Source organism: Biomphalaria glabrata, chromosome 13 (genome assembly GCF_947242115.1).
Source record: "Biomphalaria glabrata chromosome 13, xgBioGlab47.1, whole genome shotgun sequence".
In the NCBI taxonomy this organism is placed as follows: domain Eukaryota; kingdom Metazoa; phylum Mollusca; class Gastropoda; family Planorbidae; genus Biomphalaria; species Biomphalaria glabrata.
Window position 1 is genome coordinate 8,249,365 of NC_074723.1, and position 25,723 is coordinate 8,275,087.

Below are 25,723 nucleotides of genomic sequence, written 5' to 3' on the forward strand. Positions count from 1 at the left end.
CAATCTTAATTTTTATGTAAATCAAGATTCCCAAATGTATGTTATAGACTCTTAACTAACACTTTTTAGACTAAATACATATATCATAAAGATGGCTCCCATAGCTTACATTTTACGTGAGCTGACAGTGTTCTTGTGACTGGATTTTCATTAGACATAAGGTTTTTGTTTTCTTCTCAGTGTCAGGAGTCATTCAGAAAGGTGTATTAGGCTCTGTGTTTTTTGTTTTTTTTTAAATTGTCACAGTGCTACCATGTCAAATTTTTTAAATTAGTTTTCAAACTGGAATAAAATCCGTTATCTACATTATTTTCTTCACATTTAGTTTAATATTTGCTATAATTATTGTTCTAATTAAGCTTTTTAGTAAGTAAATATTATGCTAAAGTTGGGGAAAACATATTTGATTTGGTGTGCTATTCATCATTTTAACCCATTTCATTATTAATTTTGAAGAGAAGAACAAAGATGATTTTTTTTCAAAAATGAAAAATGCCCTGGAAGAAGAAGTGTGTTCTTAATCATTGAGTTATGTAACTATAACCTTGACCTTACTTTTTAACAAAAGTGCTTTTTGTCATATGGTGCATTAAAATATATTCATCCACAGACTGACAGACAGAAGTACACAAGTAACAATTTTTTAATGTGTCATTGTATACATTGTTTGTAACATGAGACTGTTAACTGTATCTTCCCTGCATTACATCTGACAGTTTTAATTTGTATGCAATATCAATTTCATGCTTATAACAACCAGTTCAAAAAGGTCTACATGTAACTTAAGCGGAGAAAACGAAACACTTTTGATAGCTTCTGGAATTATTCTGCTACAAGGTTTGCCATTATAATTCTTGAATGTCGGCTCCTTACCACAGTACTATAACTTCATTCCCTACTTTAGGTACTATAACTTCATTCCCCACTTTAGGCACTATAACTCCATTCCCTACTTTAGGTATTATAACTCCATTGCCTACTTTAGGTACTATAATTCCATTGTCTACTTTAGCTACTATAACTTCATTCACTGCTTTAGGTACTATAACTTCATTCCCTACTTTAGGTACTATAACTTCATTCCCTACTTTAGGTACTATAACTTCATTCCCTACTTTAGGTACTATAACTTCATTCCCTACTTTAGGCACTATAACTGCATTCCCTACTAAGGTACTGTAACTTCATTCCCTATTTTAGGCACTATAATTTCACTCCCTACTTCAGGTACTGTAGCTTCATTCACTACTTCAGGTACTATAACTTCATTCCCTACTTTAGGCACTGTTCCTGGAGTCTCACATATATTTACTTTACCAGTGCTAGTAAAATAATTGTTTGCTTTTAGTTTGAATAAAGTCTCTTGGAGAGATGCATTCTATTCAATATGTGGTGATCTAATGAGGTAGGAAGATGCTTGTTTAGATCTCACTTAGCTAGCCCTTTCTTTTTCTTAGTAACTCTGAATCTATTGCTGAGCTTTAATGCTTCTTTCTCCGGTATAAAACGCTAGCTTTGATGATATGAAATGGAATGCTACATTTGTATTTAGACTACTGTCAACTTCTTACTTTGAAATGGAAGGGGAGGGGCAGTACTTATTGTCAAGATTTAAACAGCTACAAAAAGTGTAGCTGCACATTTTAAATCTATACACAGATTGAATAACCTTAGTTTATGAACCTGTACACACAATTTAGTTGGAGCCGTGATAGATGAAAGATTAATATTACTTAAGAGTGAACCATACCATAATTGTTTGAGTAGTCTGACCACTGATAATGAATTAAATTGCTTTCACTGTTTTTCTCTACTTTCAAACAACACAAAGAACACTTATTTTTTTTTTATTTTTTTTTTTTAATGTGTCGAAATGAAAAGTGGGAATAACATATTAAAATTTTGTTTCATCTTCAAGTTAAAATATCCCTTTCAGCAAATAGAAAGAGGAAAATTGTTCTTGTTGGTTTTTTTTTTTTCAAATTTGAAATATAATTTAAGTAAATTAGGTTCCAGCCAATTACAATATAAATTATTATATGGATTTTAAAAAATATGAACTCTAACTTAAGAGCAGGAAAATAATATGTAAAAAAAATGTTATTAAAATATACTACATAACGTTTATCAAAATCATCGCCCCCCCCCCTTCTCCAAACACAGCATAGTCTACAAAAGGATTTCCCCACCCCTTCACTAAGCTTCATAGCGTTACATAATATGAACACGCTCGTTTACTTGTAGTAACAGATAGAGTCAAATTGACTGGCATGACCGAGTTTCTTTTTTTTTTTTTTTTCGCTATATCGTAGTTATAAGACCACGCCGACCTACATTCGTCAACGACCTTTGCCCTCACCCGACCCCCGCCCTTCCATATGCACAGTTAGTAAACTAAAGTAGTAATAGTAGCACTATGATGGTCGACGTACATCTAGCATTATTAGTATAGAATTAGATCTACGTATCTGTGCAAGGCCACTTAATTTTTTAACTTAGTTTCTGCGTCTTTTGCAGACGAGTTAACGCTTCTATTCTCCTCCCTTTAATTATGCATGTGTTCTTTTCAAATGTTAGACCATAGAGCTGATTGGACTTAAGAGGGCAGAGGCGTAACTACGGTATTTGATGCCGAGTGCGGCAGTTCCTTCTGATATTAATTTTAAAAAATGAAATAAAACAACTCTCATCTTATCTCAGCCTGTTGTCACTTCTGGGGCATAGGCCACCAACCAGCTTCCTCCAAGCATCTCGGTTGTGGGCGAGTCTCTCCAACTGTCCCCATGTCTTGCCCATCTTCTTGGCATCTGCTTACGAATCGCGGTGCCATGTATTCCTGGGCGTCCCATGGGGGTTCCAGGTTAGGGCTTGCCTTGTTATGTTGGATGCAGGCTCTTGACTAGCTTACGAGCGGTCACGGAGGTCACGCTAAGCCGTTTTGTTGGCCGGGGGGGGGGGACAGAAAAGGTGGGGGAACACATTGTGCCCAGATCTATACGTTGATTGGTTCTTAAAAGCAATTAGATTTAGTCTAGAAATGAAGAACGCGAGAGTGAGGGAGTGGCGGGTTGGTACCGTCAGTTAGCTGATACACCAACGTGACTTTTTTTTTTGTAAGTTCATTAGTAGAAATTAATTATGTTGAATCCCTGATTGTATAGAAAAAAATATCGAAGTGCTATCGATTCAAAACACATTGAGTGACATTGTAGATATCTAGTCTAGATCTGGATTCTAGATCTAGAAAACTTGTTATCATTGTTATACAGGAATAGATCTAGCTAGTCATTAGTACTCATTACGTTAGTCATGATTCTCTACATTACTCAACAATCTAGATCCAATTTAGTTGTATGATTTAGATTGATTAGATCTAGATCGATAACATCTACTACCATCTAGACTAGATCTAGACTAGATTCTTAGTCTTAGTATAGAATAGTTCAAGGATGAAGGTAGGCCTACGAAAGTTTGGAGTAGACCTACGTTTGTAGTGGATCCACGGCATCGGTAACACTCTCGAGCCCAGATCTAGAATCTAGAGTAGATTATATTCATTATATAGACATAGATCTAGTCTAGATATCATCTCTATTGTCGTATTGATCTAGATTTAGATTGTAGATTTAAACATGACATCTAGATCTAATATTATATATATAATATATATATATGACAAAGTAGTGGATCTCGTAAGTGTTACGCATTCTGGTTTCAAAATACGCATTTTGACCATCAGCGTTACGCATTAGGATTTTTTTTGGTAGGCAGGTCTGGGTGTGACCTTTCCATCTCCAGCGTCTCTGAAGGATATCTACTTCTATGGGCTGTTGCTTTGTTCTTTTCCACAGTTCCACATTCGAGATCGAAATAAAACACCAAACGTATATTTTCTGTGATGTCCACATAGTCCCAGATTTTTCAATCACGGGCTGCCAATGGTAAGGTGTTTGAGACCGATAAATCGGGCTGACAGGGCATGGCCTTTTACAAGCACACCGGCAAATCGTCATCTCGGGTTCAATAGGGACATGCTAAGGACAAATTTGATGCCTCTCGTTACTGATGCCCGGGCGGCTCATGCCCCCGCACCTTGCTTGGTACGCCTCTGTATAAGAATTACAATAAAGTTTATGATAAGTTAATAATGAAAGTGTTGATTCTTACAACTTACAAGATAAGTAAAACCTCTATAGTTTGTCAATAAGTTCATTACTTAATATTTGGTTAGCTAACCTTTACCTGGGGGACATTTCGATATAGGACTAGAGCTCTATAAATTTATCTTTTTTTTTAACAATCGTAAATCTTTGTTTCAATTAGACATATCCGTTTCTAATGGTTTTGAAAACGAAAGCCGCCTGTCTTGTACTCAAAGTGTTGTATAGCTGGATCATTCTGGCTCTTCAAGCATATTAACAAAACTATGCATGTTTTTCTAATGAAGCCAAGTCACGTGTTCAAAGGACTCGAATTAAATAAAACAAGGTTACAAAGACAGTTTACATGTTACATGTAATAAAGAGACACTAAAAAAGATTTCTTCTTCCGACAAAATTAGATAAATTGGCAACACGAAAAAAAAAAATTCTTGACCTTTTTTAGTTAGGTAGTGAGCTAGCTAGAAATGACTTGAAAGACTTGGAGTAGGTCTACTTGGACCAGACATTCCCCTCGCAAAATATAAATTAATATCTCCATTGTCATTTGTCATACAAACTAGACTAGAATTAGATCTAATTCTAGGTCTAGAATCTTGATATTGAATCTACTATATCTAGACTAGAACTCGTATGAATTTATACGTTTAATCTTAAAATTACTAGACCTAGGCCAATGTTATGATCATGAATAGTAGGCCTTTTGTTGCCGGGTAATGCCATTACTAATGGTGTACTATGCTGTTCGTATCCGATTCATTTCTTAATGTGATACTATTGTTTACATAATAAATAAATCTGCACCCCCAAGTTGTCAGAAGATATGTTATTGCCTTCATCATCATCATCACTCCTTTGAGTTCCTCATGGAACATAGGGCCTCGACAAAAACACGCCACTCTCCACGGTCTCTTGCTAGCTTTTTGATGGTTTCCCAGCTCTTCCCGGTCCTCTCAGCTTCTTCAAGTACACTGCGTCGCCATGTTCTTTTTGGTCTTCCTCTGCGTCTTGTTCCACTCTAAGGCCTGCCTAGCTCTGTTGTTGGTATCTTTTCTAAGGGTGTGACCAATCCATCTCCACTTCCTCGCTAAGATCTGCACTTCTATATTTTTCTGTCCACTCATCTCCCACAATTTGGTGTTTTCTACTTTGTCATATCAGTGTATTTTTAGGATATTTCTCAGGCATCTGTTGATGAAGGTCTGTATTTTTTTATTTTTTTTTGTTGTGGCTTCAGTTGTTCTCCATGTTTCAGAACCATACAGTAGGACAGCCTTGACATAAGAGTTAAAGATTCTTAGTTTAGTCTTGTTTGAGATGTGAGGAGATTTCCAGGTTGGTTTTAGGTGTGTAAATGTTTGACGCGCTAGATTTATACGGCGTTTAATGTCTTCATCTGTTCCACCTGATATACTGACTACACTCCCAAGGTATATAAAATTTTCTACTTGGTCTCTTGTCTGAGAATCCAGTACTATGTCTCCAATTTGTTTATTGTTTACTTTAAGTACTTTTGTTTTTTGGTGGTTTATTTTTTAAAACAACATTTGAATCAGTATTCTATTCAATGAGTTAGTTAATAAATGGAAAATATATTTTATAATGAGCCATTGACACTTTTACCATTGTGACCTTAGATGCAAGATGCAAATTTTTTTTGTACCAATGCGCGAATCTATGAATGAAGCTTGAGTTATTAATGAAAAGTCCGTGACCTTTTTTTAAAAAAAAAGTTACCTTCTCTGAAGTTTTTCATTAAAAAGTGGTGTAATTTTTTGAAAAATCTGCTTGCATATATAATTTAAAAAATTAGATGGTTCACTTTCGAAAAAGAAAAAAGTAGCCGTTGCATCAGAACTTTGAATGATCTAAAATATGATGTCCGATTTTCATTTTCTCTTCTAGTTTCTGAGATCTAACGGGACGGGCGTACAGACAGGCCACACAAAACTAATAGCGTCTTTTCCCCTTTCGGGGGCCGCTAAAATGGAAAGTTTTGTTGGCTTTGTTTTGTTGTTCTAGGGGAGACAAGTCAGGTATAATGAGACAAACGTGAACCACTCAATGACCTACCTTCGCAGGAGGTGGCATTCTACCTTTATTGGCGAAATAGGAACCGTGGACACCAGGTGGGAATCCTGGGATAAATCTAAATCCGTCGCTAGTGACCGATGTCAGTGGAGACTATGTGACGCTGTATGCGTCGAGCGGCACAAAAGATCAAAGTCTAATGAAGGTTGCTACGATGGCACCCATTAACATTCACACAACAACACTGAAAGGAGAGTTTTACAAATTATGACAATAGTTTTTACAGCTCATGGACTCTGAAGTTCATCTATGCTAACTATAGTGTCACGATGGGTCTGTGTTAATTTTGTGATGTTTGTATAGTTCTTTCTCACGTAACAGTTCTGATCACTCTGACAATATCGTGATGCCGGAGTCACTTCTTAACTTTAAAGTATAAACTCAAATAGAAATAATTACAAAACATTTATTAAATTTTAAAACTTGGAATCACTATGATGATACACTTCGTAAATGTACAATACAATTTAATTTCAAGACATTTACTGCAGTCGCTGAGGCCCCCTCGAATCTGATAATGCATGTCTTTATATGTCCTCTACAATCTCCCTCTTGCCCTTTCTTCTGGAACCCTCTAAGCTAGTCTCACACGCATGGACATTTCCCAAGTACTCATTAGTTTCAAACAAACAATAAACAACTTCCATCTGTTTCCTAGCTACGTAATTATTCTGTTAAAAAATAAACCATTGAAATAATTAACAAACTTATTTTCCAACTATGACATTGAAGTGCTTTACGTTACGTGATATTATATATAGGTGCAGAAGTTAGTAACTTAAAAGTGCTTAATATAAACGAGTTATATATTAATGAGTGCTAAGGCTCACTGTACTTTCATAAGTTAACGAGTGCTAAGGCTCACTGTACTTTCATAAGTTAACGAGTGCTAACAATAGGATTAGTTTAGAAATGAACGATGGGACGTGTGGCTGAGTGGCATACACTTGGTCACCCTTCAAGGGGGCTTGAGTTCGAATCCCGACTCGAGCTGTGCTGCCGAGCGCCTAAAGGCAGTATGGAATCTTTCTACCAGATTCCCCCCCCCCTCAGGCATACAAAAGAGATTGAACCATAGCGCACTGAACAGGCTAAAACATAAAAGATGCGCTATGTAATCGGGAAACAAAATGAGCTCAGAAGTTAAGGTCAACAAAATATAAATATCTTAGAATTTGGGAGAAGAAACAAAATCCTGTTTTATAACTCTAGTTTATTGCTCTATTTTCGAGTTGTTTGTTGAAAGGCAAACATTGTTTTATGCATGTTATGAACTCCCTTAGCTCCTTGCTTTCATGTTGACAGACAATTAGGACTTTGGCCAGTGGCAATAATCAATGATGGTGTCCAATTGCTTCTTGTTTTATTTGTATTCTGCCTCATTAGTTTGTTTTATCCAATAAAAAAAAAGGAGATTTGTAGCAAAGCAGTTTGCTGTGTGGCTATTTGTTTGACATTCTTGATTGTATGAACATGTAATAGATCAAGTCCATGAGGCAATTTGATTTCACTGGGTAATAGAAACTTTGGGGGTCAATTGATCTCCTATCAGTAGGTAACAAAACGTAAGGACCACTTCCTTTAAGGATTCTTTTTTCATGTTAAAAGATGCAGTATGCAAATTGATTTAGTTTAAAAGAATATCTGATAGGTTTAAGTGGCCGGTGATTTCCTTTCAATGATAAGATTAAGGGAAATTAAATAATAAAGCATGAAGGCATTTTGTGTAAAGACATTTTGGTCTAGTTATGTGTGCTTTATATAACACTGTAAAGAAAGAATGGTCAAAGTTGACTTATATATTCACACAGATTTTGTTTTAAATATGGTTTTCATCCCTCCCCCTTTCTTCTCTTGCTTCTGCTCTCCAACCTCTATTCTTTCAGATGTTTATGAACCTAGTGACCAAGTTGTGTGGCTTGTTAAGTGATGAACGATTGGACACTATAGATTATCTTATGGCGAATGTATGTGAGGAAACAGAGCTTGTTACGTGCGATGTACTCACCAAAGGATTTGACCCACTTCTTCCCATAACAATTTCGCGAATACTGCTGGTAGGCCTTCACCTGACAGGGTTCTGTTGTTTATGTAGTTGCTTTTGTTTTACTTAAGGATCTCGTTTATTTAACTACTCAGTAGCCGACGTTTTAAATATATGATGTCTCTATCTCTCGTGTAGATATTTCTGGTTACAACTTATAGCATTTATTTTGTCATACTTACATTTACTGCTCATTGTTGATCTGACTTCGAATGAACAACTATTATGATACTTATATTGCCTGGTTGTAAATGTGACAGTTGTGTCGAAGTAAATCTCGACATTTGAATGACAGGTCAACATTTGTTGGGATTTTTTTGAACGTATAATGGCCGTGGTTGAGTGGATAGCTCGATACCCTGTCTTGTTGTGCTTCACGTTTTCTTGGTGATGTGTTTTTTGTTTTCCTCAAGACAGTTTGTGTTGAATAAAATAGCTCACACTTCTTGTTTCTAATTAATCCCCCATTCTTTTTTTTTTATAAAATCTCACCCTTGCTATTGATTCATTGTTATGGTGTGTGTGTGTGTGTTAGTATTGGCTGAATTGATTCTGATGTAACCATGAGTAAGACCATCGCAGATGAGGGGATGAAAAGGGTGTGAACGAATGTTTTAAGTGAAGTGACATGAAATACAGTTTGAAATCGTCCACATCTTGACATTTCATATATTCATGTATTTCTTTGTTGAAATAGAATGCTGTATATGCTTGTGAGATAAACGGAAGCTTATTTTTTTTTAAAGAAGGTTTTTTTTTAATCTTTATTCGAGTTATTTGTCAAGTGAAAGTAATACAGATACAAGGGTCAGTTGAACTAGCTGTCTTGAGCTAGAGCCCAACTAAGGTCCCGTGAAAGTAATACAGATACAAGGGTCAGTTGAACTAGCTGTCTTGAGCTAGAGCCCAACTAAGGTCCCGTGAAAGTAATACAGATACAAGGGTCAGTTGAACTAGCTGCCTTGAGCTACAGCCCAACTAAGGTCCCGTGAAAGTAATACAGATACAAGGGTCAGTTGAACTAGCTGTCTTGAGCTACAGCCCAACTAAGGTTCCGTGATTGTCTTCTTGAAGCTTAACAGGTCCCAATGTGACGCTTATTTGATCTCCTTCTAACTAGCCCCAAACCTTGAGCTAACTTACTATTCATAAAGAATAATGTTCTCCATCTCTAGATCTATTCTTTTTTAATAACCCACAGTACACTGTGAAGGAGGAGCTTCATTGACACATCCCATTATTCATTCGGAATGTTATCGTTGTATGATCCATTTACTCGAGAATCTCGGTGAACTGTACGTTGTTATTTTCTATTGTGTTTTTAATGACAGACTTTTGTTAGTGTTGTTTGTAGGTTGGTACATCGCTCCACAAAACTTGACAACTGTATATTGCAGTTACAAGAGTTTCATTTTACACCGACATTGAACTTTCGCATGAAATAAAGACATATTTAAATCGATGATTTACTATTCATGAATTAGTAGATGCCACTAGAAGAGACCATATATTTATACTCATAATAAAGTTTATATCAACTCTGTCTATCTGTCCGGTAAAAATTTCCCATTTCCCATTCTCGAATCAAGTTAAATTTTGCACCTGACATGACATGATTCAATAGTTTATTAATTGTTGGTTATTAATTATTTTGTTTGATACCGAAATAAGGGTAATAAATGCTACTTAGTGAGATATGTTGATGTATTTATGGATTTAATTCCCTTATTACGTTTTGACACGTTTTTTTCTCCCATTTCCGATTCTCGGATCAATTTGAAATTATGCATAATTATTCATAGTCGATGACAATGCACGAATCAATTCAAAAGTTAACCAATTAGTTTATCTTTTAGTACTAATTAATTAATTTGGTTTTATATAGCAGAAAGGGAGCTAGAACATGCAATTTTCAGATAAATGGCATTTATTAACAGTTCTTTCCTATGTTTTTATAAAGTATTCTTTTTTCTATTGCTTGTTTATTTGTTTATATTTTGTAAGCTGTCATCGTGTCATTTGTTTTTTCAAGAATAAAATTCAAATGACTTAGCTACCCCCCACCTAACCTTTTTTTTTTTAATCTGCCTATATATGTTCTGCTAGATCTATAATGGTGATTTAAACAATAAGTACTCACGAAGTAGAGCCCAATGTTGTTGTTTTTTAAGTTTCGGGCGTTCCTTAGTCTATACCTCCTGCACGACGGCAGTGTATAGAAACGGGCAGGGTTCAGCTTGTGACGACAGCCCGGTGTGTTTTTGATTGTGTTTGCATCCAAAGGGCCACGCAATTTCTCCTAGGCCTTTAGAAACCTCTAGTTTTTTGTTGTTGTTGTTTCCATGAGAGTTGAGTAGCAATGAGAACTTAGGGACTCCAAATAAGGAGATAACTCACTCTCTGTTTCCATCTTTCTCACATTTGAAAGAAAACCAGGATTTGAACCTATACTCTTTGGCGCGCAAGCGTAGCGCACTAGCATTCACACTGCACGTCATATTATTCCCTATGTTTACTAGGTTGGAGAATAGCTTTGTTCTTTACCCTAGTTACCTAGTTAGCAAGTAGCGAGCTACGAATGCGAAACTACCCCGAGAATCTAGCTCTCATTGACCCAGAAAATATGTAACACTGCAATAGGATACACTCAACTCTTAGTTGGCAGCATCTTTCCACTCCAGCTGTGAGCCATGACCCTGATGTCAAAAATTAAAGTCAAACTGAAAGCCTGGTCTTTTTTTTTTATCGTGGCGATAATGACTTCTGAATGACAATTTACTTGCAATAGGAATAGTAAAGGAAAATACTTTCGCTCTTTTTGTTTGTATTCTCTGCTTAGTTACGTTCTTAATCTAGTTATGCCCTAGAAACCAGACATAGCTTCCCAACGAGTAAGTGACTGCTTACTAAGTCTCTATTAGTGTTGTGTGGACTGTCATGTTTCCACTTGGCTTTCACGTATCCCTTAGAAGGTTTAGACTGCTAGACCATTGGGACACCACTCTATCCTCGCCTTGACTAGAATCTCTTTCAATTAGATCTACATGTTTGAATTAGTCCAAAACAAAACGTGCATTGAAAGGCAAATCAGAAAATTTTCCATTCAGACAGTGTTACTCCTACAATAAAGACTTATTTCAAGGATAAGTGTTGCATATTATAAATTGGCGGCACCATATGTCTTTGACTGATATTGCACTCTTTGCATAAGTCTCTTGCCAAATGGAGAGGATGGTTTTTTTAAATGAACGATATCTTATGTAATGATGTCTGAGTTATGATGAGTTAGCGACCATGTCACAGTAAATTGCTCGTGTTTTTTTTATAGATCACATGTCAAAGTAAAAAAAAAAATTGTTAAATGTCCCGACGTCAATGTGGTCTCTCTCTCAACATCTGTCAAAACTGACTTAGGCCTATTCATACATCTACACCTATAAGTGTCTCGGTCTATTCATACATCTACACCTATAAGTGTTTCGTATATATATCCCCAACGTGTAACGGCGTTAGTAGGTCAATGGGCTTCAGATTAGATTATATTGAGTCGTACCTCCCCCAGCCCCCCCCCCCCCATATGCCTTTTTCTCTTCTCATTCTTTCCAAATATTAGTCTTTTGTCATGATCCAAGTAACTTATGTTGCATTCTGTGCTGTTGGGAAACAACAGTTTGCCAAACTGAGATCCAATGTAACGATTATAAAGTTGGCTATATGTTTGGTTTATGCTATTGATTGTGTTACTGTTGGTAAACCTGACTTATTTGAATATAAAGTAAGAAGTTCCTCTTTCAGACCTTGCGGTCTATAGGGCAGATAATGTAAAGGTCATCTGTTTCTGTGGCCTACTGTTAACGAGGGTGTCATCTGGCCAGCACAACGACCAACCGTCTTTCCTTTTCCCCAACTAATGTCAGGTACCCATTAGAGCTGGGTGGACTCACATTGATGATGAATATACGAGGCATTCAGTGTCTATTGTATGGACAATGTCTATATGTATGCACACACCTGGTTTTAATATGTTGAGGGAATGGGATATCCATGCAATGTAGCTATCTAAGAAAACTATCATGTGGTAACAGACACTGTGAGCTAACTTCAGGAAAAATTGGGTCAAGATGTTGGCTTGTTTCAGTTCACACAAAGGTCACATGCTATGTGCATTCCATCAGCGGGTCTCAAGATTTCTCTATAGTTGGGTGTTTCTCCACATGTTAGGGTGCATTCTACCAGTGGGTCTTAACATTTCTCTATAGTTGGGTGAGTGTTTCTCTCCACATGTTAGGGTGCATTCTACCAGTGGGTCTTAACATTTCTCTATAGTTGGGTGAGTGTTTCTCCACATTTTAGGGTGCATTCTACCAGTGGGTCTTAACATTTCTCTATAGTTGGGTGAGTGTTTCTCCACATGTTAGGGTGCATTCTACCAGTGGGTCTTAACATTTCTCTATAGTTGGGTGAGTGTTTCTCCACATGTTAGGGTGCATTCTACCATTGGGTCTCAACATTTCACTATAGATTGTGTCTTTCTATGTGTTAGTTTGCATTCTATCAGTGGGTTTCAACATATATCTATAGATAGTGTGTCTCTCTAGATGTTAGTTTGCATTCTACCATTGTGTCTCAACATTTCACAATAGATAGTGTGACTCTCCACATGTTAGTTTGAATTCTACCAGTGGTTTGCAAAATGTATCCAAAGATAGTGTGTCTCGCCGCATGCTAGTGTGGATTCTACCATTGAATCTCAAATGTTAACTATACTCATCCACATGCTATTGTACAATGTACCAATGGGTCTCAACTTTTCTCTGAAGATAGTGTGACTCTTCACATGCTAGTGTACAATGTAGGGTTAGGCAAATGACACCAAAGTGTGTGTCATTGGTGTTCTAGATTTCAAGCCTGTTGAGCTTGTTGAACTGCTGAAAAAAGCTGGCAGTGTATTTTTCATTATTGGCTTGGGTGGGACTAGCTTTTATCTCTTCATAACATTTTTTGGGAGATAATTTTGCAATGGTGTGTATGCAAGACAATGGCATGTGTCTTTTTTATATTAGTTGTTGTGTTGTTCCACTTGAGAAGAGGACAAGGGCTCAGCAATTAAGTTTTGTATAATTCTTTCATAGTGAAGCACTTGAGAGTCACTGCTCTAGAAGTGACTTCTTCCCTGACATTACTTATATCATGGGAACCACATGGCCTCAAAATACCACTCCTATCAGAGCAATAGTTCTACATCTAAATGAATGTAAATTATCATTGTCTTCCTTGCCAGGATCAGAAGCAGTGAAGAAATAAAAAAATATATTATAGTCTCCTTTAAACTATTAATGAAGAATTGAATGTCATTATAAATCTTTTGATTTCATTTCATTACATTACTCATTCAAATTTCTTATCAGAAAACTTCTTTTGCTTCAAAAAATTTTTTTTATATATATTTTTGTCTATGTACCTTTTTATCGTTTGTCTGTCCATTTGTTTGTTAAGATGATTGTGTGTTTTTATGTAACCAACTCTTATCTTCTTCTTTTATCATTTTTCTCTTTCTCTCTCAATGTATGAACTTCTGACTTGGCATTTCTTTCTTGTTTGTAACAATGTGTCAAACGCTAACAACACAACAACAAGGCAGAGAGTTTCAATTTCCCCTTTCTTCCTCAGTTGTGTAAACATGGCTACCAGTCTTCCAGACTCTACTACTTCCCACTGGGCATTCATGACCAAGACAAAGTGGAAGTCAAAGTCAAAAAAGAAAACGACACGCCCATCATCACATTAAAATTTACCGGCATAAAGTGAGCAAGTTGTTCTAGCCCCCCCCCCCCCCCCTTTTCCCTTTTTCAATTTATATTTTTTTTATACTGAAACTATAACATTTGAAAAGAATAAATATTTTGATTGCACATTAATCACTAAATTTGGGTTCCAAATTCCAATTTGTCTCATAAGTAAATATGTATATATTTATATATATATATATATATATATATATATTAAAATATATTTTAAAATATTAAAACAAAAATATTTTGTTAGATTTAAATCTGAAATCCTTGTTGGCTTGTTAGAATCTCTGGCCTTTAGATTGTTGTTGTCATCATTTTCAGTGTTATTAAATCTCAAGAAAAATATGACAACAAAATATTTCACAGTTTACTTACCACCATTTACACATGATTAAACATATATATATATTTAGAGCGAGATAGTTGTTATCATTATTCCAAGAAAGTGAAAAGGAGGGCATACTTTTTTGAGTCCAAGTTTTAATCATTTTCCTTGATCTGCAGGTCTATGAGGTCATTTAAAAGTCATGTCAAGCTGATATGTGACCGCAAAAGAACAAATGCTGATGATGGGCTTTTCACAGTTGAAATGGATAATGGTCAAAATATGATGGTAGGTGAATAGGACATAAGTCTCACCATCCTGAAACAGCAAAAAAATATTTTTAATTAATTAATAAGATAATCTTTGAATAAAAATGGAGGATATTCCAAGGTGTACTTCTAATCCAGACCTGACATATTGAACTGTATTATCATAGTCTATCTACATAATAAAAATACATTAAATTGTTACACTGTAATTATTTGTTGTATCACTACTAGAAATAACTTAATCATTAATATCTCTATCTGCATACTTTATACCTTCTACAGAAATGTTGCTTCTATCAAGCTATGTAGTTATTGTATTTAATTGTATGCATGCCTTCTACAGAAGTAGTGCTTTTATCAAACTATGTAGTTATTGTATTTAATTGTGCATACCAATTTAATTAATGCAAGGGCAGCTGTAAGATTATCTTGCTATCATGATTCATTAGGATTAGTGGCAACATGTTGAATTGGAAATGCTTGATTTTTAACACACTTTCTGTTTTGACAATCTTAAATATTTCTTTATGTTTTCAGATGGCTGAGCTCCGTCACCTGTGTTGTTGTCCAGGGGCATGTAGTGCTAATGGAACTAATTTGCCTAAGAAAAAAGGTATTTTGTTTATATGTTCCACATATTATAATATCCAGCTGTGTATTGTTAGACTTCCCACGTTAAATATTTATCTTGTTTTTCTTTATTCAAGGTTTTTACCATAAAATTTTTACCTTTCATTGTTCAAATATATAAAATTATACTGTACTGAAGCCATTTATAGAGATTGTTTATACATTTTTCACCCTTAGACTTGATTTATTGTTTATTACAAAGCCTAGTCAGCATGGTGTTCCTAAGCTTATCTAGCTCTATTATCCCCCTTTCTCTATCTCTTATCTTAAAAGCTTGTTGTTGCTCCTGATCTGTTGATTTATGAGCAACTTATGTATGACACTAGTTGACCCTTTACATTTTGGCTTAATGCTGCGCCCAATGAGATGATCAGATCTTCACTCCCAAGGTTGTAGGCCTACACAGGAAACTTTGAATCAGATACATTTTTATAGATATCATAAACATAGTTGACAAATAGGAACTTGTTTGTTATATTTAGTTCTTGACCAACTTGTTTCTTACTAAGTCTTTGCGCTTTGAATCTGGTCTGTATGTGCAAGTATGCTATGTGCATTCAAGCTGTGTTGCTTATATCACTTCACTATCCCTTAGTCTGTTGGGGCACCACACAAGATTTGTTGACTATCTCCACTCCTCTCTATCTTTTGCTTTGGATATAATTTTATTCAATGACTGGCTTGTCCATTCTTTTATGTTGTCTTCACATCACTTTTTCTGACTGCCTCTTTCCTATTAGTGTTCCCAGAAGGAATGTCTTTGTGAGCCCTGAGGATCTTGTAATGTGGCCATAGAGTTAAAGTTTGCATTTTTTTGACAGTGGTTAGCAGGTCTGCTTATGAGCTGATTTTTCATTGGGTGCCATGATAATGAGCAATATCACATCAGTGCACAAGACACAACTCGATATTCTAGTGAATGAGTAATTGAGAAGGACTTACAGCATACCCAGACATTATTGTTCATTGACAAACTTCTTCATTTCCCAACACAGACATAATTAAATGCAGAATGAATGTCAGTACATTTTGCAGGCTTAGCTAGAAGTTTAATGCTGCAGCTTTGGATTGTAAGCTGGGTAGTGTATTGTTAGTCACTGTGTAAACTGACAAATCAATGTTAACACACTGCTCTGAAGATATAGGAGTTCATTTTTTTAAACTCAGAATTTGAACTCAGTTAGTCCTCAGTATATTGAAAGTGCAAAGTTCAGACTTTGTGTTCCCTCCTTTACTACTGCCTTGACCTTGTGATGAATTAGTTTCAGGGTCTTTATACCAGCTGATAACAGCTGATAACATTTATCACAAAATTAGGGCAGTTTTTAGAATTTTTTGATAAGGCATGTCTGAATTGTTCGCTTTGTGCCAATGGAAATCAGAACTAGCCCTATGGAGTAGCAACTAAACAATTGAAGAATTTTCTCTGATTCATATATGACTTCTATTTTTATACACTACATTAACTATTTATAGCATAAGCATATTTTATCTTTAAATGGATGGCTGCATGGTCATGTTTTGCTTTTTGGTCTGTCATCTAAATGGTCCCAGGTTCAACCCTGCACAAATCCATCCCCAGTTGTCCTGGGGGAGTTTTGGGGCTAAGATGTAACAATCTTCAATTAGAAAAACATTTTTTTAAATAAAAAAAAAAAAAGCTAATATTAAGTTTAATTGTATCAATTAGAGTTTTTTGGGGTGTTTTTTAATCATGTAATTATAAGAATGATTAATTAGACATAATAATTAGATTAGAAATATTTTTACCAATTGTTTTTGTTTAGCTTTTAGCTTTCTCAATGCGCTATGATCCTATCACTTGTCTGGACCAATCGTGAAAGGGGGAGGGAAGAATGGGGTATCGTGGTGAATGTTTTCATGATGTTTACATGATTGTTTTTTTGTTGTTGTTTTTTTGGTAAATACATAAAAACATGTTCACTCAGGGCTTAAGAGTCCTCAAGAGGACTAATTCAACTTATTCCACCACATCAGTCAAGTAAGATCTCTTTCCATTGTTCAAGATACCACACAAAATAATTAAATACCACTAGTTAATGAAATATTTGGTTAATTTTAATTATTGATTCTTGTGTTGTCAGATAAAAGAAATAATTGTGTACAATTCCAGCTTCCAAAACATGTAAGACAAAAAAAATTTCTTGATGGTGTTGATATTCCAAAGTGAATGATCAGTAAATCACAATGTTATTGTTATTAAATTTCAAGCAGAAAGCACTAGAAATTTTTATTATTAAAATTTTAATTAATAGTTTACTAATCAAGTAATTAAACTTTTTAAATGTTATCGGCAAGATAACTAGAATTGTTTTGTTGGATGGCTTGAACTGACACTATTTTTTTAACATAACGATAAGTGCTTAGCTTGAGAGTTCATATCTTGTTATATAATTTCACTTAATATATTTATATTATATATCATAGAATTTACTTAATATGCTGCTATACTAGATGTTTTCACTTAAAAAAGCAAAGAAAACCAACAAGCAAACTCTAAGTAACATTGGCAGTAACAAATAAAACTATATAAAAAAAAACTACTTCTTATTCGAAATAGCCCTGAACAACATTTTGTTTAGCTGACTGTAGAAGGATAGCAGGATGTAAAGCTAGCATCACTAGGTGGGCATTAGAGAAATCATTGTACAGATCTGTCCAGACCTTTTATTTATTTTCTCCCTATATATGGTTCAAAGCTGGAGAGACCATTGACCAAAGTTTTGAAAATGGCAACATTTCACCTTGCTGAATTTAAAAAAAAAAAAGGCCATTAGACTCAGAGAGACAAATTAATGAGTTTCTTCTTGAGAACATCAGAACAAAGGCCATTAGAATTAGATAGAATTACAAATTAAGGAAGGGCTTCTTGTGAATACTAATTACCATTGTCATACTCTTTTGTAATAGTTTTTCTATTGTAATCTCTGTTGAGCTAACATTTGTAGGCCTTACTATAATATATCAAGCAAAAATAGTTTCAACAGACCTATGATTGAACTGACTTAAGCTGCAGTGAGTCATGCCACTAGAAAACACTGAGATTAAATTTCACTTAATTTCACATAATCCTTGATATCATAGTTCTTTAACAACTTGCAAGTTTTAGATGCTTCTTCAGAAATGAAGATTATACCTATGTCCTAGCCCCAATCTCATGCAGAATGACAGTGTTCAATAATAAAGACATATTCAGAGCCTATGTGACTTGACTAGGCAGCCATCACTTTAAGGCCTAGCCTTTTTATATAGTTAATTGGTCAGGTAGATGTTAGTTTGCATAATTGTTTACATGATAAATTTTTTATCAATTAGTTTTTCCTTCTATCTTCTTTTCTTTCCATCTTTCATTCTCTCTGCCTGGCACTCTCTCATTATCTGTATTTATTTTAGATCTAATCTTGATAGCATTTCATTATCTTAATGGAATTCAAAATGCTGTCTCCGTGGCAACTATCTCTGTAAGAAAAAAAATGTTCTTATTAGTTGCAGTCTGATAAAGACTTTTCATAGGTGCCTACCTTCACACCACTATCCTTCATACTACCATTATAGTTGTTTTGCATTCCTGTAACTGGAAGAGCAATCTTTTAAATGTTATCTTTCTGCTAGAAACATTAAACTTTGGAACGGGTTGGGGTCATTCTGTTCTTGGATGTGAGCATTATGTCACTGAATCCCATTGGAATGAATGAAATGTTTTAAAAAAATATTGATCTTCACTTATGGGGCACTGCAAGCCTGTTCATTTCTTTCATATTTTTTTCTGTCACTGACTACCCATTGATTTGAATGAGATTAAAATAAATATTGATCTTCACTTGGGAGGGGGGGGGATACTGCAAGCTTTTAAAATTTAATTCCTTCCATCTGGCTCTCTCTTTACCTCAATTGTTCTTTCTGCAATCTCTTTCTCTACATTTCAATGTACATCTTTCTGTATGTCTCACTTTCTGTAGATCTTTTTGTAACACGCTCTTTACATTGTTCTATGCTCCTTTCAATGTCTCATGCTGTGCAACTGTCCATATTAATATATCCTTCTGTGCTTCCTAATTCCCTTTCTGTACACTTCTATGTAAATCTTTCTGTACTATTCTAGTGCCTTTCTCCATCTATGCCTCAGCCTCAGCGCATCTTTCTCTGCCTCTCTTTGTGGATCTTCTCTGCCTCTCTTTGTGGATCTTCTCTGCCTCTCTTTGTGGATCTTCTCTGCCTCTCTTTGTGGATCTTCTCTGCCTCTTTGTTGATCTTCTCTGCCTCTCTTTGTGGATCTTCTCTGCCTCTCTTTGTGGATCTTCTCTGTCTCTTTGTGGATCTTCTCTGCCTCTTTGTGGATCTTCTCTGCCTCTCTTTGTGGATCTTCTCTGCCTCTCTTTGTGGATCTTCTCTGCCTCTCTTTGTGGATCTTCTCTGCCTCTCTTTGCCAGTTTGTGTGAGAGACTGCAACATTAAGACATGACACACTGATCAATAACTTTATCTGTAGTAAAACAATGGCCAGGAAGTAATGAGTGCTGATTAAGTAAATATAGAAAGATAATTATCTTGGACAAGTTTGTGATGAAATAGATTTTTTTTTCCTTTTCTTTATGAACTTGGGAATTTTATTGATTATTGATAGCAGATAGTTTCAAGTTGTAAAGATTTAGATTTCAGAAATATTGAAGGAAAAGAGACATGCTCAACTATTGATTGTCTGGAAAATGTTTATTAATGCAAGAAACAAAATGATATTAAAATGTCTATTTGTTTCCCTGCCTCAATGGCAGTCCTTATCCTCTAGAAGTAGATTGAAGCTCACAACATTTAGTGTTTTTTAAATGTATGAATATTGTACATTGCAGTCCTCTTGTATAAAATTATACAGAAAATAAACTGCTTGTAATCAATTTACCATTCCATTTATTTGGATCAATAGTAATTTTACCTTCCTCATATAGGAAAAAGTCACACAGACTATAAAACATTGTAACATGCTTTCCCCCTTCAATTTTTTGTTGTTTAGCTTTCAAAGTCTGGCATGGTCAAGATGCTCGTTTCTTGATTACTCCTTTTTAACTATTCTTTCCTGGTAGTTTTGTAATTCTTTGTTCTAAAATTGTCTCTGTCGCAGGTTTTTGTTAAACATTGCCTCTTTTGTGGTATCTGCCAATGGTCTATCATCATTCATTCGAGCGAGGTTATGATCGAGAACAAGTGCCTTTTCTAACCTTTCCTCTCGTGATCAGGGATGTCATGACTTTGGCTTGAACTGTACTGATAATATAACCCAATAGGAACTGATGAATCAGTGGTCCATCCTGTTCTGGTCAAGTAGCCCAGTTTTTACCACACTCCAGAAGTATTGTCATGAGAGGCTATGTTGGAAATATTGGGTGACCATGGTCTTGGGTTACGATATGGGCTGTGAGCTGGTGAGGCAAACATTTGCCTCTTGCAGGTTTCATTGATCCGCAATGGCTACTACATAAAATTTAATATTTTTCTGTATGGTCATAAATTTTATAGATATTTAAAACCAAAACAATAAAAACATGAATATCTTTGTAATTTGTTAGAAACCTTGCACTCAATGTTTCTCAAATGCTATGTTATCATTTATTTTAACAGATGCGAAAGTTGGTGCAGATGGAGAGTTGACACTGGTCATTGTGGGTACATTGGTCAGCCTGATACTGTTTGTGGCTCTGATTGGTGGACTGTGCTATGTCAAAAGAACACATCTTCAGTTCTATTACAAGTTACCTGGTAATCTTAATTGACAACATATTATAGTTCTATTACAAGTTACCTGGTAATCATAGTTTACAACATATGATTATAGACTAAACTTTTTTTTTTTACTTCTCATTAAGTAATCATAAAGCTTATAAACTACTTCCTCTGAATGTGCACACAAACATAATATGAAGATTTTGTAATACTTTGTCTACAAATAAAATTTTCCCTAGTGAAATTCGTATGAAATAAAATTGATTTGTAAAAGACAAAATGATTTGGAGATTTGAGTGGGAATAGTCATAAAATTTGAGTTTCCTCTTTCTCTCTGGGTCCATGGTCACATTGACTTGAACTGCACTAATATAATAATAATCCATAGCAACTGGCGCGACAGTAGCCAATTTTGAACTCATTAATAAATGGAAAAGTTTGTTGGTCTAATGGATAGACATTTGGCTCAAATGAGGTATGGTATAGGTCAAAACATTGGCAAACAGCTTGTTGTTTTAAAGCTAGATTGTGTTTTATTTTGTTGAATGGAATTGCATATAAAAATTTAAGCCTAAACTAAATTCTAGGGGTTGGGATATTGGACTGTATTTAGAGTTAGGTTTTGAAGTTGTTTTTTTATAAAACTTTTAAAGGCATGTTTATGGAGGTTTTAATTGAAATGAACAACTTAAAAGTTATGATGTGGACGTTTTTATTAAAATTATGGCTGTGTGGCTATTTGCAAATATTGATGAAGAATTAACTTTAGGATCAGAAAGTGTTTCCTAATGCATTAATAGCAGATTTTTATTAGATTACTCAAATGTTTACTATTTGAGTTGTCTTCTTCTTCCTCATTCTCTTTTTGAGTTGTGAGTGGATCTTATTACTCATAAGCAATTTTATTTTAGAATGTCATCATAATTTTTTCTATGTATTTTATATGTAATGAAATAATTTTTGATAAATCATTCAAATGTTTCCCCAGCCATCAATCCTAGTGGTACCAACAATACCAGTATTTACCCTTCACTGAATGGTAAGCCATCACCCGGCCAGAAGAACTCAGACTTCAGAGACTATGAGCCTGCAAGTATCTCCAGTGCCAGAAAGAAGATGATCCCAGTGTTGGCTGATTGCAAAATTAAGATGGAGCATGTGGAGATGGGACAGAGGTGAGTACCACAGCTAGTTTACATGTTTAAACATCTTGAGGGACTTATTTTCATCACTTTGATAGAAACAAGACAATTTTAGATGCACACTGTCCCATCCATAACAAATCCATTGAAGGAAAACAATTTTTTAACTAAGCCATTTGCATTAGCATTTTATGGAAATTCTGACAATATGTTAGCATCTTCAGGGCATATTTTAAGACTTTTAAAAGTAAGCACCCATTCTAATGAGTTTGTCTTGTTTTTTTAAGAATAAACAAAGCAATTTACAATATTCTGTTAGTGTGTATCTTCAAGTGACTGACTCCCCACTCACTTTTTTCCTCACCACATTGTTTTCCTTTTTTATTTTTGTTTATCTTACCTCTCAGACTTGGTGGAGGTATATTTGGTGACACACACCTGGCCAAATGGAATGAGATGACAGTAACTGTGAAAAGACTGACACTGGCTATCCATGATAACCAGCTGACATCGGAGACCATGGAATGGATGGAGGAGGAAGTTTGGTTCTTGAGGTCAGTAGGATAGTTCTGTTTTGTTTTTGTTTTTTAAATAAGACTTTTTTAAACTATAAAATTCCTTTTTTTTTTGTTAGAATATTTTTTTAACTACTAATCATTATTAGGCCCATTAGTCTAATGTACTCTTGTGTTTTTATCATTCTTGCATGTGATCACACTTTTGACATCATTAGCTGCAGATTTACAGCACAAAAAGTAGTGTGACTGTAATGCTTAATAAGGAGGGCTAGTTTAACATCAGTTTTGTTTTTTTTTATAGTCGACAGCGCCACAAGAATATAGTGTGCATCCTTGGTTTGTGTCTGAATGGACGTCTCCCATTTCTTCTTACTGAGTATGTAATAGGTGAATGTCTCAAAGATTTTCTCAAAGTCAACGGAAAGTTGTTGACTTGGCCCCAAAGAGTCAGATTGGTAATTATTTTTTTTTAATTTTAAACTCGTCTAGGTTCAAATGCATTTATGTTGTCATGTGAGCTTTCTAAGGTTACTTTAGCAGGGTTCATGAGAATGTGAATGTATCCAAATAGATATTTAGATATAAAATGTCTCATATCAGAAAAAGTATATATTTAGAAAGTATTAAAAAAAAAATTCATTTAAAAAAAAAAGAAAATCTTAAATCACATAATCTGTGCACATTTATTACAAAGCTTATATCAACTCACTCACTCTGTCTGGTGAAAAGTTTGTACACATTTTTCCTCCCACACTCTCGGATCAAGTTATACCCACATACCCCCCCCCCCCCCCCCCCCCATTTCTTTTACCCAACTGGTCCAGACAAGTCATAGGATCATAGCATTTTGACAAAGCTATAAGCATGAAATCGCACTAAACAAAACAATTGGTAAAAATATTTCTAATCACACATTTGACAGATTTATTATTGTTAGTCTAGATCTATTACAAAAATTATAAGACTGATCCAAATTAATTGATAGTTACACTTAACATAAGCTTTGTTTTTAAAAAAAAAAAAAAAAAAAAAGTATTTTTATGTTTTTCTTGTTAAATCTTAATTTTATACTATATCAAGACTGCTAAGGCACTATACAAGCCACTAGATACTATCAAAACAATTAGAGGCGAACATCAATAAAATGATCATTTATGTCAATTCATATCTGTACAACCAATTTTAAAATGTTATAAATTATTTTGGGTGGGTGTGAGGCTACTGTGGGTGAAAGACGGTATTTTAGTTCAAACTATAGCTATCCCAAAATGACTTGTATTCTCAATGCACACATGTTCGATTCAAATTTAGTACTCTGGCGGAGTCGTCATCTATGATAAAACATGACCTGTAAAATGTAGTTGGTTTTTGTTGTTGTTTTAATATGCTTTGTTTCTCTTTTGTTACCAGTGTAGTCAAGTAGCTGATGGCATGGCATTCCTTCATTCCACTAAACCTCCAATAATACACAGAGACCTCCGATGTGGAAATTTGTTTTTATCTGACAACGATTTAGTAAAGGTGAGATATCAAACAAATTGAAATAGTGGGGTTAAAAAGTCATATTCGTAATTCTTTCATATTCTCTAATGGTTAAATTTTAAGTTAAAGTTTTCTATTTTAATGCAAGATTATTTATAATTGTATTATAAAATGCTTGAAATATAAATTTTTTAATGGACTTCATTCACCAAAACGAATATGATAATATTGATAATACAATGAAAAAACTGTCATGTGATAACCATTGTTTATTAAAATTAGATCGTAATTTGTATAGAAGAGATAGAGAAAAACGTGGCTCAATGTTATTTATTTACAATTGGTGAATGAGGTCCATTGTCATTTCTGCACATAATTAACAATAAAACAAATTCCCCCAAAATATATATTTTTTTAAATATTTGCTCATAATTGCATAAACTTTAAATATTTGAACAGGACTAGATATATTTTCTCTAATATTTAAAACCTATAATACAATCACCTTATTTTGTCACTTGTAGCTGAATTTCATGTAAAGTGTTATTTAATCATTATCCTATTTACCAGGTAGCTGACTTTGGTTTGACAAAATTATTACAGCCGATGAGAGAGCAGTGTAATTCTGATGACTGTGGATGTAAGATTTGTCTTTCTTTGTATAAACCTATCACATGTTCAACTACTGCAGCTTTCTTTTAGACTGTGATAATGGCACATAAAATAGTTTTTAGTTAAATTATGCAACATGTAACGCTGAACAAAAATAATAATACCACCCAATGATATTATTTTTTATTCTTTCGAAGACACTTCTCTAAGACCTATTATATTCCTTCTAGCTAGATTATCAGCCATTTACCATACAGTTGGTAACAATATATATGATTATATGTTATACCCATTGGTTATCTGCTGATATTAATCAGGTCAACGTCATCTGAGTGCCTGTCCAGCGACAGTCAGATGGACTGCCCCAGAAATCCTGACTCACCCAAAGACTAAGGAAGGAGAGAATGGTATCATCAGCACAGCATGTGATGTTTACTCTTTTGGTATGGTGATGTGGGAACTGGTCCACTGTAAGGATCCTTTTGATGAGATTGGAACAGAGCTTGAGGTCTGTTCAACTTTCTTGCTTATCTAAGTATATTCTATTTTCATGGTTTTTTACCTTTTGATGTATTTGTTGTTTACAGACTTCTCTTTAATATAAAATTGCCAGTACTTTATTTTCTGTATTTTTTTTAATATTTGTTTACGTAGGTGATAGAAATTGTGAGAAATGGTGGCCGCCCTGACACACCTCCATCTTATGAAATGATGCCACATTACAAAGATCTTATGAAAACTTGCTGGGATCAAAGGCCAAATACAAGACCACAATTTAAACATGTGAGTCTAATCTTGTCTCCAGGAATGCAATATCATTAAAAGAAGTTCAAGATTCACTTAAGATTAAGGTTCCATATATTTGGTGTCAAAATAAATCATCATCAAACCAGATCCTCTAAATTTTTTATTTAAATGC

The 25,723-nt window shown here is 34.7% G+C and overlaps 1 protein-coding gene across 1 annotated transcript in view; it reads left to right on the top strand.

The window, feature by feature from the left end:
- The window catches only part of LOC106056065 (tyrosine-protein kinase transmembrane receptor Ror-like), a 34,063-nt gene that overhangs the window by 5,378 nt on the left and 2,962 nt on the right, over positions 1-25,723 (top strand). Inside the window, exons 3-13 of the mRNA XM_056008468.1 lie at positions 13,966-14,099; positions 14,595-14,703; positions 15,222-15,297; positions 20,949-21,086; positions 22,039-22,225; positions 22,600-22,746; positions 23,012-23,165; positions 24,121-24,231; positions 24,763-24,832; positions 25,122-25,312; positions 25,459-25,587. Of these exons, the coding sequence (XP_055864443.1) occupies positions 13,966-14,099; positions 14,595-14,703; positions 15,222-15,297; positions 20,949-21,086; positions 22,039-22,225; positions 22,600-22,746; positions 23,012-23,165; positions 24,121-24,231; positions 24,763-24,832; positions 25,122-25,312; positions 25,459-25,587 (1,446 nt within the window). The remainder of the gene's footprint in view (positions 1-13,965; positions 14,100-14,594; positions 14,704-15,221; positions 15,298-20,948; positions 21,087-22,038; positions 22,226-22,599; positions 22,747-23,011; positions 23,166-24,120; positions 24,232-24,762; positions 24,833-25,121; positions 25,313-25,458; positions 25,588-25,723) is intronic.